The sequence below is a fragment of the Thunnus maccoyii genome, chromosome 14, assembly GCF_910596095.1.
Source record: "Thunnus maccoyii chromosome 14, fThuMac1.1, whole genome shotgun sequence".
Lineage (NCBI taxonomy): Eukaryota > Metazoa > Chordata > Actinopteri > Scombriformes > Scombridae > Thunnus > Thunnus maccoyii.
Window position 1 is genome coordinate 5,340,284 of NC_056546.1, and position 16,259 is coordinate 5,356,542.

At 39.5% G+C, this 16,259-nt stretch overlaps 1 protein-coding gene across 1 annotated transcript in view; it reads left to right on the forward strand.

The window, feature by feature from the left end:
• Positions 1-581: 581 nt before the first annotated feature.
• The window catches only part of LOC121912124, a 76,641-nt gene continuing 60,963 nt past the window's right edge, over positions 582-16,259 (forward strand). Inside the window, exon 1 of the mRNA XM_042434208.1 lies at positions 582-692. Within this exon, the coding sequence (XP_042290142.1) occupies positions 582-692 (111 nt within the window). The remainder of the gene's footprint in view (positions 693-16,259) is intronic.

Below are 16,259 nucleotides of genomic sequence, written 5' to 3' on the forward strand. Positions count from 1 at the left end.
AGAGAGAGAGAGAGAGAGGTGGAGTCAATGACAAGGAAATATTGATGAATGAAAGATGGGAGCAAAACATCTGGAGAGAAAAGACCTAAAGAGAAATATTTAAAGGGAGACAGGCACTTCCTGCAGGAGGCATCCGCGGGAGGGGAGGCACGTTTAGACAAAAAAAAGAGAGAGAGAGAGAGAGAGAGGAATAAAAAAAACATTTAGAGAAAGACAGGAGGATAAAGGCAGAGTGAAGAGTGGAGAGAAAAGGAGGAGCAGAGAGTGAAATATTTAAAAAGAGACAGAAGCCGAGGGGAGGAATGAGGAGAGGGAGAGTCAAAGAGTCACCGGCAAAAAACTTAGAGAAGAGAGGGAATAAATCAGAGCAGCGAGGGGGAAACTGCACTCCTCCTTTTCTTTTTTTTTCCTTTTTTAAGATTTCTTCTGTCCCTCCTCTACTTCATGACACAGAGAGACGGGGAGATGAAATGAGAAGAGGAGGACAGAGTTAAGGAAGGAAAAGACTTTTTTTTTTTTGAAAGTCCAGATAGATAAATAGATAGATAGATATTTAAGCATATGAAAGCTAACTATATCCAATGGCGTGCTACTACATTGTGATCAGTTCCACCCACCTGCGTGATGGACAGCTGAGGAGCATCAAGGGGGTGTTCAGAGGACCAATAGGAACCAACGGCCAAAGAAACACGGTAAGGCCAGATGACTAGGTTTGTTTGGTTTTTTTTAAAAGCTCCTGAGTTTGATGTGAAAATCTGAGGTGCTTTATGTTGAAAAGTTTATGTGGTTTACATCCAGACTGTGGGAGTCAGAGAGATCTTTAGACTCAAGGCTTTAAGTATTTGTACGTTTGCTTGAAATAAACCCAGGCTAATCCAGAGTGAGCATGTGTGTGTGTGTTTTTTAATTTTATGCCAGGAAGTCATTACCTTTAAATCAGCCTTACTTAAACCACTCCCACTCAGTTGATTGTCAGCTCCTTAATCATTGTGTTTGCCAAGTTAATTAATTGCCACTTCCATTAGGTTAATTGACCGTATTGGAGGCAGGAAGATGCAGATGGGGGGGGGCGGGGGAGGCTGGAGAGGGTCACCCTCTTAACGCTAAGACAGCTGCACCGGCTCTCCGTTGTCTGCACTCGGTGCCACGTTCTTGTTTTCTGCCTTTAAACTATCTGACGTTTGAGGTCAGTGAGAAGTCAGGAGGGTTGATGGTTTAGACTATTCACCACGGACAGTTATCCCTAATCTGACACGGCACTTATGCTCTATAAAAGCAGCAGCCACATGTTCACACACACACACACACACACACACACACACACAGCTTCAGTGATAGATTTGAACCTAATCTTCAAATCAAAAGCAACACATTTTAATGAGATGTTAAAAATAAAAAATAAAAAAGATTCCTGAAGTTATTTTGCATTTCTGGAAGTCAGAAGACTAATCCTATTAAGTGCAGTTGGATTAGAGTTTGATGTGTTAAAAATACAACTTGGTGACAAATTAAAAACCTAAGTGCATTTTTATTAAAAATCCGTATGAAAATGAGTTCAGAGAAATAACTTGAGCAGACCCGAGGCTGTGTGGGAAGATACAAGCCGATCAAGATGAGTCAGACGCTTCTTTACTTTTTTTTTTCTTTCTCATAATCTAAATTCCTGCTTGTACTTCATTCTTCTTCATTCTCACTGCAACATTACAGGCAAACATACAGTAATTACAGCGAGTCCTGTCAGGGACGCACTGAATATTCCTTCGGGCTTCAAAGAGAGACATCAGATGAGACGTCAGGAGGTTAAGGACATTGCTACAGTAGACTCATTAGGCGTGAAGCACTTGCTGCTCCTCTCTGTAGAAGTAAAATTACATCTACTTATTTTGATTTTAGCTTGATTACTTAAAATTAGCCCTAAATACAAACTTTAACCTCTTTAAAACAGGGTTCTTGTTATGTTTTAGCTTCATAAACGGGTTGTTTTATGTTTTCTCTTCATGTTCTTTATGTATTTATCATTAGAAATACATTTAAAACAACACAGCGATGGCTTTAATAGAGTTTGCACAGCAGCTCGTCTTTGTTCCACTTTGCCGCGTCTGATATCACTGTCAGATCATATTTCACTTTTACTTATGTCAATACTTTTAACAACCATCATAAATCACACATTATGATGACACGTCTTAGTGAAATGATAGGGCTATAAGTCTTTGCGAATGACTGGCCTACAGTAAATCAACAATGCTTCTGAGTTAGCCTGTAATTAAGTTGAAGGCAACCGATGGAGCCTGCAGCAACAATGAAACACACTGCAGCCATAAAAGTTTGTTTATTGTATGTTTGATTAAAATAGCGAAGGGATGCAGGAGATGTTGTGTGTGTGTGTGATTGTTGGACTTTCCCATCGTGGATGCAGAACAATAGTGCTGCTTGGAATAATTAGTCAGTTAATTGACAGACAATTAAACGCCACCTATTTTGATTATCAATTAATCATTTTGAGTCATTTTTTAAGAAGAAATGTACAAATTCTCTGATTCCAGCTTCTCAAATGTGAATATTTTCTGACATTTTATACAACTAATTGATTCATCAAGAAAATAAACAACAGATTAATCGATAATTAAAATAACTTAGGTGCAAACTGCAACTGAAATGAAAACTAATGTTGAGAAATCCCAAATCCAATCAACCAAATCTGGAAACCAAACCTTTAACATATTTCTCTAAATTAAAGGTATAATCCATTCTGATGACATCAAACATCATACTATTGATGTTTTGCACTGAATGTATCTCTTTATATATTAAGTTTTATTGTTATTGGACTGATATTACCTACCTGAGTAATTGACAGGAAATGATGTGTGGCTCTAAAACGTCTCACTACTTCCTCCTTTGCTTCTGACGGACAAGAGTCCTGCAGCCGCTTTGGGCATTTGCTTAAATAATTGATGCTGTCGCTTTTCTTTTGAAGACGATATCAAATTTCCTCTCTGTTTTTGACATATCCTCCTCCCAGACAGGGGCCTCTTTCCAAACTTTGTTCTGACACACTTAATAGTGAAACCCACATTTCTCATTAAAGCCTGTCAAAGGAAAAACAACTGACATTAACTTAACTCCTCTTCTAACACGTCAATTATTGCGCTTCATTAAATAGATGACAAACTAATGAGACAATCACAGCGCCGATGCGAGTCAGCTGCAGACTTACTAAACAGTATCAAACTTGGAAAACATAAGTTTGCAGTGCTAACACAATCCCATAAATAAATATTCTTTAATTACTCACACAAGAAAAACGAGGAGGCATCTCAAAGGCACGCGTTCAACTTTGTTCGTCACCTAATCCAGGAATAGAAACGCTATATCAAGAGATTTAATTGGCGAACAACCACACATGACTATCACCAATCACCTTGGATCCTCATATACCGGAGCTAATTTTATCTCCCAAGTTCTTTAGTGCGGGCAGGTCTGATGAAATTGCATGAAACGATCACGTCTTAAAATTTGAAATAACATGCCCTGTGCACGGGGAAGAAAAAATGAGAGATATATATGTTTGCGCAGCACAAAAGGATCGTATGAGAGAGACACACGAGCTGAAATAGGCAGCAGATTTTGAAGCCAACATAGTGAAGAGTGAGTGTGTGTGAGGATCAGTGGGATGGATGAGCGTCTGCAGTTTCCTTTTAACTGTAATGACTCAAGTTCAGTTCCATGTTTTTGCAAAGATGTCTCTCTCTCTCTCACTCTTTTTTTTTTTTTTTATCTCAATCATGACCAAAATCTCTCCCTAAAATAAACCGTTTGATTCAGTCAACTCAGACGACCTCATCAGCGTGTTTGCGAGTTTTATCTCCTTAACTACAAATCATACAAATGGAAAAGGGTTTTAATTATTATTATTACGATTTGCTCCTTTATGGATGGTGTTAAAATCAATAACCAGGCTCTTGAAACTTGCTTGAGTTGCGTAATTCATCACAGTGAACATCAAGTCTGCATTAATGGTTCTCAGTGTAGCATTATCATTGCATAGTAATGCAGTTTAAACGCTGACTGGTGTGAAAAACATTAACTCACACTCGGACTGTAGCACTGAAAACACTGTGAGGAACGTACTCCCAGTGTTTGATGCCATCTAGATCAAGTATTTGGTTGAATTAACTCATTTTGACTCACTTAAGACATAATTGTCTGTAAATGTAACGTCACCAAAAATGGACAAATCTTAAAGGATAAAGCTAATAAGCTAATAAAGCTAATTAGCTAATCTATTTACAAGTATTCCTCTGTGCTGTAGACCTTCGTTGTCGTCCGAACCAGTTAAAAACATGTCAATGAGCCATTTATCTTCGCCCTGAAGAGTTCGGGCAGCGTTATTTGTTTAGAAACTAATAACAGCGATCACATTTTCAGTCTCCAGAGAGTAGTTCTGTGTGCAGCAGACACTACTGAGCATGTGCGGGCTTCGCTAGCTTGTTGCGCTACGTATCATAACCTCTTGACTTTATACTACAATGTAAATTTATCAAAGAACTTTAGTCAAGAAGTTAAACAGTAAACAGTTCCCGCACATGCTCAGTAGCCTCTGGGTTGTTTTATGAATATTTTAAAACATTATAGTGATGTTAGAAATCATATCAGACAAGTTCCTATAGAGATATAATAGGAATATGAAATTATATGCAAGATATCTGCATTTTCTCATTTACCTCAAGAAACACTGCACATGATAAAGATAAAGATGCTGCTTTATAGCCTATTTTTTTGAGTGTGATTTGTTTGGATAACCAACAAGGAAAAGTTACATCCAATTCAAACCACTGTAACATAATCCTTTCTTGTTATCGCAGTGTAATCTTCATATGAACCGCATTTGAGACTTATTATTTTCTGAAATGCTGAAATGTTCTTTGTTGTTTGACAGGTGAGCGTTTTTTTTGTGTTTTTTTTCCCCTTCTTCTTCTGCAGAGTGCAAACACATCTCTCTCGCTGCATGCTGATATCACCATCTTCTCTCCTCTCTGGAAGAAAACAAATCATTCTAACACCCTGAATCAAATGTTTTTCTGTACTTTAATTGCTCGAATGTGCCAAAGATATTTGGGCACCTTGCCTGTGTCTCTCTGTGTTACTATTCAGGCTGTCATCACAGCTCGTCTCATATCCACACTCGGTGGTCCACAGTCTTAATTTATTCGAAAAACATTTAAAATCATTCAACAAGTGTATGCGTGTCCTAGTCGTCCTCTCTTCATCCTGCCTCTGTGTGTGTGTGTGTGTGTGTGTGTGTGTGTCAGCTTGTGTTTTTACTGTGTATATATGTGTTTTTTTTTTGTAAATCAGGTAGTTCACAGCGACTCTGCAGTGACATTAATTCATGATGGCCCACCAGCTGTCAGGGAATTTTTCACACCTTTCCCCAATATCAGCCAGGCCAGAGTTGTGTTGCTATAGAAACATCGATTCCAGTAAGTTAAATAACGCTGATTTTCTACACCCTACTTGGCACAGAAAGTTGACACCAAATTCCTTCTGAGCATTCAATTTTCTCTCAGCGGTTATATTTTTTCGAACAATTTATTTGTTTTGGAGGCTTCCTGCGCTCGATGTGTGAAGTGCACAGTCGCTCTCGAGGAAGTGTTTTTGTTTTTTAGAGCTTCAGACTAAAAAGCCCTCCAACTCCTGCAGTAAAAGACATCAGGCATAACAACACCCATGACAATACTACGCTACTGCCTGCGTATGTGCGTGCGTGTGTGTGTGTGTGTGTCTGTGCGTGTGTGTGTGTTATGAGGTTTTGAGCTAACTCGCCAACAACATGGCTCTCACTCCATAAATTAACACCGATGAGGACACTCTGTGCATGTGTGCGCATTTGTGCATGTGTGTGACTAAGTGACTAAGTGTGCATGCGTGTGTTTGTGTGTGTGTGTGTATCAGTCACTGCCTCTGTGTGTGTGTGTGTGTGTGTGTATTTTCAGTAGTTGTGAGTACATGGTGTGCTTCATTGATGTGTGAAACATCAGCTATGACTGTGGAGCCATCTGTTTCCAAAGGAGAGTTAGAGAACGTGTGTGTGTGTGTGTGTTTGTTTTGCGTGCACTCACACATGCATTTTCTTGTGTGTTAGCGTGACACAGCAGTGTGTGTGTATTTATGCACACGCCTGCCTGTTTGAATTTATGACTACTTTGCTAAACCAACAAGTTGTTTTTTTCCTTCTTCTTGTGGGACATCATGAAGTTTCAAAGCTCGAGTCCATCAAAGCTAAAATATCTCCTAAATACTGTCAAATCCTCGTCAGGATGAAACAGCGTTTCTGTCTTTATGTGTTCAAATTTACACGTCAGCTTCTTCTTTCATGCTTCAGACATCCAAAACAGTTTCTGTGATTTTATATCTGATGCAGATTCCTTCAATACAGTTATTTCATATATTAAAGGAATGAATTTGTAGTTAAAAGTTAAAATGCCAAACTGTATATTGGCCCACTGTGTTTTGGAGCTGTAGAGTTTTTCAGTATATAAAAATGACCTGTTAATAGTGATAGACTCAATAATAACTATAAAATTGACTAAAAATACATAAAAAACACATTGAAGGAAACACTCTAGTCCACTGAATGTTTCCTTCAATGTGTTTTTTATGTATTTTTGAGCTCATTTGTACATTGACACAACAAATATTCAGATATGTCAAAATAACAAGACACTGAGAAGGTAAATAGACTTTTAATCCAAGTAAAGAAGCCTCTGTTCACTTGTAAAGATTTTTTTTACATTTATACGTCTTTTCACCTGCAAATCACTAAAAAGAAAAGACTTCCCGAGCTGTTGCTGTTATCAGCCGCTCCGACTGTAATGGCAATCTCTACCTTTGGAAGAACACAAAATGAAAAATCCACACGCTTCTACTTCATGAAATCCTCGTGGCTTTGATTTTATCTCAATGAAATCCTCACGCTCCGCCTGAAACCGGAGACTGTGTGCACACGCGGGCGCAGCTACTGTTACTGCTTTGACGACGAGCCAGAAAGGCTCACAGACACACGACATATGTTGTTGTTGAATGCTCACAAGATAACCGTTGCTTTATCTGTGTTAAAACAACTTTGTTTTAAATTTTACTACCCAGAACAACAGTAGATAATCCATTTAGCTTAAAACACAGACAGTAAACTCCGGGAACACTTTCAGCTTTTCAGAAAAATCAATGAAACTATCTATTAGGCCTTTTTCCACTACAGGAACTTACTGACCCAAAGCTGAACTTGTACCGACTGTCCCGGGTTCTGCTTTTGTTTCTGCTTTTGCTGTCCCTCGCTGGCTTTGAAGACCAGTTCCTGGAGATATATTTTGGCGCCCCTCAGGTGGTGGTACTAGATCAGTGGGGGGGGGGGGAGGATCAGGCATGTGTCATCACAGCTCAACTACAACAAACACAACACAGCAGAAACCATCATTTCACTTCTGTTTACATCAGAAAGGACTTTTAAAAATGAAGAACAATGAGAGAATAATGATTGAATAACTGGGAATAAACCTTGATTAATTCTGTGTATCCAATAAGAGAAATACATTTAACATACAGTATAATACACAAATGTTAATGTTTCACATTCTGCTGATGTTGATATTAAACTGTACTTTTACTCACTCATCACTTCTTCAATTGTAACTTTACTGCCAAACTTGGGTCAGACTTTAGTCGTCATTTCCAACATAAAGACAATTTTAAACTTTATATTAAAGATGTTATGACATATTTTAAATGCAAAGACCCTAAGATTGATTTTATAATAAATGTAATGATTACAATAGGAACATTTTTCATTCACAGATGTAATTTTTTGAAAACAACCTTCATCATTTTACATATTCTACTAAACTCTAAAATCTCCTCAAAACAAAAACAGTACATACACAGTTAGTTATTATAACTACACTTTGAAAACATTTAGAACTTAATCTGCTTTTACTTTATTTTATTTTAATGTATTATTTTATTTACTGTGGGTTTTTTCTCCTTCCTCTCCAACAAGTCGTTTGACCATGTGACTTCTAATCTGGTTTATCGGCAGTAATCTGCAGTACATCATCATTAGTCTGTAGTTTCCAAAACCGTTACACATCACTGTTAAAATATAACGATGTTTTATGACGTGACGATGCTGTGGTTGAAGTCTAGTTGGGTTTAGGCACAAAAACCACTTGGTTAGGTTTAAGGAAAGATCATAGTTTGGGTTAAAATGACATGTGGTGTGGGTTAAAGTTACTACTTCCTTAAAGTTAGGTGGCCTTTGTTGTCATGGCAACAATGATAACCACAGGGTTAAGGTTAGGGGATGATCTTAGTCCAACTGTTGGGTTAATTTTTAAAAATTGATTTAATTTTTTATATCATTTATTGCAGCATTAGAAATGCTAAATCTTATTTATGAGACGCATCCAGAGGAGCTCAGGAGTCTTTTGGGCGTGCTACCCCCCCCCCCCCCCCCCCCAGCTCCCCTGTAATTCAAACACTGCTTTTTACTGCTTTCACACACAGAAGAAGACTGGAAATGACTCGTCTTTTTAGCCTGTAAACAACCGTAAACTCTCAAAAGGGTTAATATAGCGCACGTTAGGCACACTTCACAGACAGCTGAATGGAAGAGTGATTTCGTGAACACAATGTTTGAGCTTTTATACCTAAACGAGCTTTGTTCTGACTGTCTCATGAGTCGTGAACTAGAAAATGTTCTCTTGTATCCATAAAATCCCCCCTGGGTCATATTTACCATCATGTCACGCTCCGCGGAGCAGCTCCCGAGTTTACATCCTGACGACCTCACAGGTTTATGTGCTGTCAGTGCTCTCCGGCTTCACGCTCACAAACACTCTCTCTTAGATGCCAGGAATTAAAAATACAAACTCCTTAAGCTAAGCAGCGTCGGCCCTTTAAGAGGAGCAACACCCTGAGAGATTAATTTTTCATCCAGAGATGTTCTTAATGAGTTGTGGAGTGCTGAATGTTAAAGTATATATTTATGTAGCACGGTCGCTACTCGATTACCATGGAAACTGAGGTAGCATGTTGGAGGTGAGTGGGCGTCAACGCGACTTGGATGAACCCTGCGAATGTGGTGGGAGGGAGGGGGAGAGAGAGAGAGAGAGAGAGAGAGAGAGAGAGAGAGAGAGAGATGGAGATAAGGAGTCAGAGATGGAGAGAGAGAGAGAGAGAGAGAGAGAGAGAGAGGAAATGGAAGCAGATGGAGAAAAGTAAGAAAGAGACACTGATAAAAGTTTTGTTGCTACGAGAAGTTTGAAGGTCTTTTCTTCCTCCTTTCATCTTTTCTACTCCTCCCGTCTCCTCTCACTCGCTCCTTTCAACAACCTCTCTGCTGTTTGTGTTTTTGTGCATCGTCTCCTCTCCTCCTGTGTTCATCGTTTAGGCTTATTTTGCTCCTCTCAGCACGTCATTGGCAACCTTCTTGCTCATTTTTTTCCTCCTTTCCTTCCATCACTTCTTTGCTCTTCTCCTCTCCCCGTTCTTCTGTATTTGCTCCTCCATTTATCTTGTTTTCATCCTGTTTTCTCCTCTCCTTGTTTTCCTCTCGTCTCCTCAAGACTTTTACAACTCTTTCCTCATTTCTCCGCTCTCCTCTCTTTCTGTGTTTGTTGCTGCTCTCGTCTCCTGTTTCCTCTCCTCTCTTTTCCCTCCTTTCCTTTGTCTCCTTTTCTCGCCTTCTTTTCTATCTTGGATCCTCCCTTTTCTCTCCTCCTCTCTTCCTCCTCTTCCTCTCAGTAGGTCAACCTTACTTCCTGCTTGTTTTTTTCCTCCCTCCATCACGTCTTCGCTCTTCTCGTTTCCACATTCTTCCATATTTGTTGCTCCACTTGTTTTCCTCTTTCCCCTTTTCTTGTTTTCGCCTCATTTGCCCCTCGTCTCCTCTCTTTCTCGTCTTCCCCACTTCTCCTTTTGCGACCCTGCTCTCCTCTGCCCCTCTTCCTCTTCTTTTACTTATCTGTTTCCTCTCCCACTTTGTGTACTTTATCTCCTCTCCTCTTGTTTTCTTTGTCTCATTTTATTCAACCAGAACTGATATTCTTTTCCTTTTTGTCCTCTTCTCATATCTCTCCTTACTTTTATTTCTTCCTTCACCATTATCTCCTCTCTTCCTCTTGTCTCTTCCTCACAACAAGACATTGGCATCTTATGCTTTATATCTGTCTTTTCATCCCTCCGTCATTTCTCTGTTCTTCTGTTGTCCCCTTTCTTCCTCATTTATTGCTCCTGACATTTTCCAGATATAAGATATGCAACCTTTGTTTCTTTCCTCTCTAATCTGCTCTCCTCTTCCGTTCTTCTTTTGTAACCTTTTGTTATCTTTTACTCCTCTCCCTTTTAATAAAACATTTGCAACCTCGCTTTCTATGCATCCTCCTTATTTGTCGTCTTTTTCTCTCCCCTTTCCCTTTATTTCACCTCTTTTGTCCTACAAGACCTTTTGCAGCCAACCTACTCATCTTTTTTTTATCTTCTTGTCATTTCTCTTCTCCTCCTCTTCTATGTTTTTACATATCCTTATCCTTTACTTCTCCTCTTCCTCTCCAGTGCTCTGTTATCTCTCCTCTTTCCTCTTCTAGACCTTTGCAACTTTGCTTTCTACTCGTCTTCTTGTCGTTTCTCTCATCTGTACTTATCATTTGCTCTTCTTCTTCTCTTCCTCTCTTGTCAAAAAGACATTTGCAATCAGACTTCTCTCCTCCTCCTTTCTTCATATACTCCTCCCTTCTTTTATACTTCTCTATACATTTTTGTCTCCTCTCCTTTTCAACAACACACAGGCAACCTCTCGTCTTTGCTTGTTTTTTTTGGATCCTACAAATCACTTTTTTGTTCTCCTCTCCTCCCCATTTCCTTTGTTTGTTGCTCCTCTTATCACACCTTGTTTCCTCTCCTCCTCCTCCTCCTCCTCCTCCTCCTCCTCCTTCTCCTCTCCGCTCTTCATTCTCAGTTTAGTGAGCAGTAAAAAAAACGATAAAATAATAATAAAAACAACAACTGTCCCGTGATTATAAACCCATCTCCATCTGGATCTCTCATATACACCCTCACACTCACACACACTCACACACACACACACACACACACTGAGCCGAATAGGAAGTCAAACAGAAGGCCAATAAGACACGCTTGACTGGAGGCGACTGCACTGTGTGTGTGTGTGTGTGTGTGTGTGTGTGTGTGTGTGTGTGTGTGATAGAGGGAGAGATAGAGCGAGGCTGTGTACGTGAACAGAGAGAGTATTCACTCTTGTCATTGTGTGAACCTCGTGTCCTCACAGCCACAGGAAGATGAGATAAATCCAAAAAACATTTTCTTGCAGATACTCGAGGGAACGTTTCAGACTAAAGACACCTGGAGGTCAGGGAGCGACGTCGCCTCCCGTCACAGTAAAACAAAGTTTGTAGAAAACAGTAATCAAGCTGAAATGACTGCGGTTGTTTCTGATTGCTATTTGGAGATTAAAGACAGCCTTTGATTGCTTCGGAAGACGTAACCTGAATAAATGACTTTTCATAAGCTTGTTGATAAAGTTCCTCATGACTATTTTATTGTTTTTAGTGTTTCAGTCATAAGATGTCTCTGGATGTCTCCGTCTAAACATCCTGGGACACTTTTTTACAACTAGCTTTCAACAGTTTTATGAATTTATTACAGTGGGAAGCGCTTATAGCGATCACGTCTGTCCGGGTCAAATTGATCACTATAAGCGGATGATTATTATAACTGAATTTTTTTTTTTCTTTTTCTTTATTTCTCATGCAGATTACCAGCTAATGGACATTTGTATATTTATTACATGAATATAAAGTAATGAAAAGGGCAGCTTCGCTATTTACTGAGTTTTATTGACAATACAGCTGTTTCAAACGCTTGTTATTTCGCTGCCGCATCTCGTTATTGTCGCGAGCTTCAAGGAGACGACGCTTTTCATTGAGAGAAAATGACTTTCTTTTTCCCGTCATGATTTCAGTGTGCCTCGGCAGCAGCAGCAGCAGCAGCCTCGGTTCACCAGCTGGAAACAGCTGGATCACTGTGAAGCAATAATGACGCCGCAGCCGCTTCTCTTGGGAGTAAAGTAAAAAAAGAATAGAGTTACTGTAGTTTTAACTTTTTTTTTCCCCATATGTTACTATGGATGAAAAGACCCAAAATGAACATTGCAAGCAGACTACTTGATTACTATAAGTGAATTATTTAAACAGCATTTGTATAGTCTGTCCTTTGTGATCCATATAAGCGGTTGATCACTGTAAGCGGTTTACACTGTATAATAATCTGTCTCCTAGAAATTACATTTAGATGCAGCTAAATTGTTTTCTTAATTACGTTGCGTTGACAAATGTAATTGCTGCTTGGATTATGTTCACAGGTGACAAATTAAGTGTTACATTTATGTATTTATGAAGTTGAAAGGAGGAGGTTCGGGGTTGGATGGCAAGCGTACAAGACGCAGGACTCTGACACCAGAGAGTCCCTCAACCAAGTGCTGCTGGTGCCCAAACATAACCATAACAAGTTTAATATAGCTGTAGCTTCTACTAGCAGATATTTTACTGCATGATCTGATATTTTGGTGGAAAAAAACCACTTCAACAGGTCCTCTAAATTAAACGACCATGTGAACCCCAGCATGACACATAGGAGCGTTTTCTAATGATGATCGATGATGATGATTGATGATGTGATAATGCTGTGGTTAAAGTCTGATCAGGTTTAGGAAAAGGTGGTTTGGGATAAAATGATCATGTTTAGGTTAAAGAAAAATGTGACGCAGGTTAGAGTTAGTATTTACCTAAAGTTAGTTAGGTGACCTTCATCGTCATGGCTACAATCATGCCAACCATGGGGTTTAGGTTCGGAGACGATTGTAGTTACGTAATAATTACGGCCACTAGATGGCGTCTGTTACTCAAACGAAACTATATGTCGTTTTTTGGGCGACTGACATTACGACCTGTTTTCTTGGGAGGGCAGCCTCTTTCACTGATACGTTCACTATCAACATTTTTTGCAAATGTCGTCAAATTAACAACATTTTCTCATTGTGTTGAGAGAAAACACGATTCAGACGGCGTTTTGTTTCTAGCAAAAACATATTTACTGTTGCAGTTTAGTTGAATATGAATGTCATTTCTATGAGAGCGGGTTGGTGTGTGTGTGTGTGTGTGTTTTATTTGTGTCAGAAGGTGATTGTGTGTGTGCCTGATGAACTTTAAGAAGCAGCGATGCAAAAAATGACGGGCAAAAGGACACATCTGGTCATAACAGCCCACGGGACGCATACACACACACACACACACACACACACACACACACACATATGCATTTGTACATCTATACTTGTGAGGACTGTTATGCTTAACCCCATAAACATAAACTTAATTCTAGCTTTAACCCTATAACCACATCTAAAGCAAAGCAAATTCATACAGTTTCCCCTTTTTAAAAATAATGATGATCTGTCACGCTATGTATTTTCAACTAAATTTAAATTAAACGTAAAACCGTAACATAAAAAACGTAGAAACATTTTTGCTCTCTGTGGTGGTGACACATGATTAAAATAATGTTCAAATTAAGATTTCTCAAGTTGTTTGTGTGTTAAAAGCTCCGTAGCTGAATGAAAATGGTCTAATTTTCATAATTTGCTACATTTATGACTGTACACATTAAAATTACGAGGATAATATGATACTAATGTTTAGGACACTTCCAGTACAATAGCTACAATCACTGCAACTGCAATAAATTTGTTTTTTTTAAAACCGCTGTTATCTAATGCTCAGCTCTTGTTCCAATAACATTAAATGAGAGTATTAACGCTGTGTCTTTCCTGCTGCTCTGTTGTTGTTGTTGTTGTTGTGTGTAATTTCTTTTTGCCAATTCGTTTATGTAAGTGTAAAGTATCTTTTGAGTTTCTTTAAAAGCGCTGGATAAATAAAATGTAATGTTATTACGGTTATTACGATGTGAAATGACATTACAGCTCAAATATTGAGTGGATTTGCTTAATTTAATAGAAAGCTACAATGTTTCTCTTTTGTTCATGTGAGTAAAGGAGATTTCTTGTAGTTTTTCAGGTACTTTAAATAGTAAAATTCACAATCTGTCATTTCAAATATGAATTTTAATATTTAACATGCGAAATCTGTGAATTCCACGTGCTTTTGTTTTATACAGGCTTACCATTTCTCATTTTCTTTTCAAAGATAAAGCCAAAAAAAGTGGAACAAAGTGAATAAATTGAATGTTTCTAGAGCTTTCCTCATCACATCTGAAGCCTGATCATACCGTTTCTACAGGGTTTCAGCTCTCAGTGACCATAAACAGACACAAGGTTAGCCTCGTGAACCACTACCCCTGTTATCTTTGTTTAGCGGCTGTTAGCTAGCGTTCAGTACAAGTCCTCTGAGCAGACCGGACACAGCGTAAAAGAACAGATGACATATAGATGCCCTTGCTTCGGGGCACGTCGGCAGTGTCGGGGCCGCTGTTGATACCTGAGATCAAACAAGTAATTCCTTCTCCTGCTTAGTGGCCTTTCTAAGAGGAAGAAAGATAGTCCGATATTTTGGCACTCAGTCTCTGCTCTAATGACACAGCAGACGAGCAGATAGCATTGATCAGAGTGACCCCTCTTTCTAAATCAATAGAAATGATCCCATCTAGATAACGTTACAAACAATCAATAACACTCTGTGTGTGTCTGTCTGTGTGTATGTGTGTGTGTGTGTGGGAGTCGGGGGGAGGGGGGGGGGGGGGGGGTGTCTGCATACATTCTTGATGACCTGACCTGTGTCTTGGTGAGGCTACCTGTGCCTGTGCCTGTGTGTGTGTGTGTGTGCCTTAATATAGTTTTGAGAGTGAATTTGTCTGAGTGTATGTGTGCATATGTAAGTGTGTGTTCATCTATGTGTGTGTGTGTGTGTGTGTGTGTGTGTGTGTTGGGGGGTTGGGTGTGGCAGTTTAAGGTCAGCCAAGGTGAGCCGTAATGGGACTCTGACCAGATCCAATCTGGGACTACTTGTGGCAAAATGAATTGGCCTCACACAAGGAAGCTGAGTCTATCCCTGGGTGTGTGTGTGTGTGTGTGTGTGTGTGAGACTGTCTGTCCTTTTAAGTGTGCGTGTGTGTATGAATGTGCGCCCAGCTGTCTATGTGTTTCTTATTGTGTGTTATTATATGTGTAAAGGCCATGCTTGCTGTGGAAAACTAATCTAATTTTGACAGGTTCACACAGACAAAAGGGCACATTTATTAAAAAAAAACAAAAAAAAAAAACACGAAGCGCCACATTGGTTTTGTACTTCCAAGTGCGTGCACGCTCTCTGGCTGAACTCGTCGAATGTTTCACACACCAGCCGCCACTTTGTGACCGTCTGTGATAAGTGTAAAATGCCACATGATTGGTTGTGTTGGGGAAAGCATCTCCATTTCCTGCCTTCTGGTTCATTGCCTCGCGGTCGACTCTGCAGATCAGATGCTGTCTTAAACCCCTCTAAATCTCTCAGCTGCCTCTGTCGCTACTTCACCGCAGCTCGTTGACTCAGTTTTGTCACTGATATTGGTTTTGGTGATTTGCAGGTCAAAAGATGTCTAGACATCAAGGTTAAAACTGGGCTAAATATGGTTGAGACGAGGTTTTCTTTAGACGTCTAGGTCACTTAAAGGGGACATAACATCCTTTTGGTGTTTTTCTGTTATTTATATACTGTTATAATGTTAGATGTCTATGTCAAACTAACATTGTCAAAGGTCGAAAACTTGAGGTGAATATATGTGAAATGCACCCTGCAAGTCAAAACCCAGGGCTTCAACCTGGTCTGAACACTTTGTTTGCAAAGTTACCTCTACTTCCTGCTTGTGATGTCATCCGATTGTTGTCACACCTGCCCACAAACGGCTGTCCATTCTGTAGCTTTTGTCGCTAAGGTTGTTTTACAGGCTGTTGCCGTTGTCCACTCTCATACTCCGGATTGGATTCGATCTTGTAAATGTACAGATGCAATTTGAGAAGATTAAAAAGAAGTGAAATTGTGCTGCTGCTGTTTGTTTACGTAGCCTCCTGAGCTGCTTCGGCTGACTTACGGGAGCTAACAAATCAGAACAGAGCTCATCGGGCGGAGGGTCTTAAAGAGACAGGAAGTAAAACTGCCTGTTAGAGACAGAGGCTGAGCTGCATAAAGAGC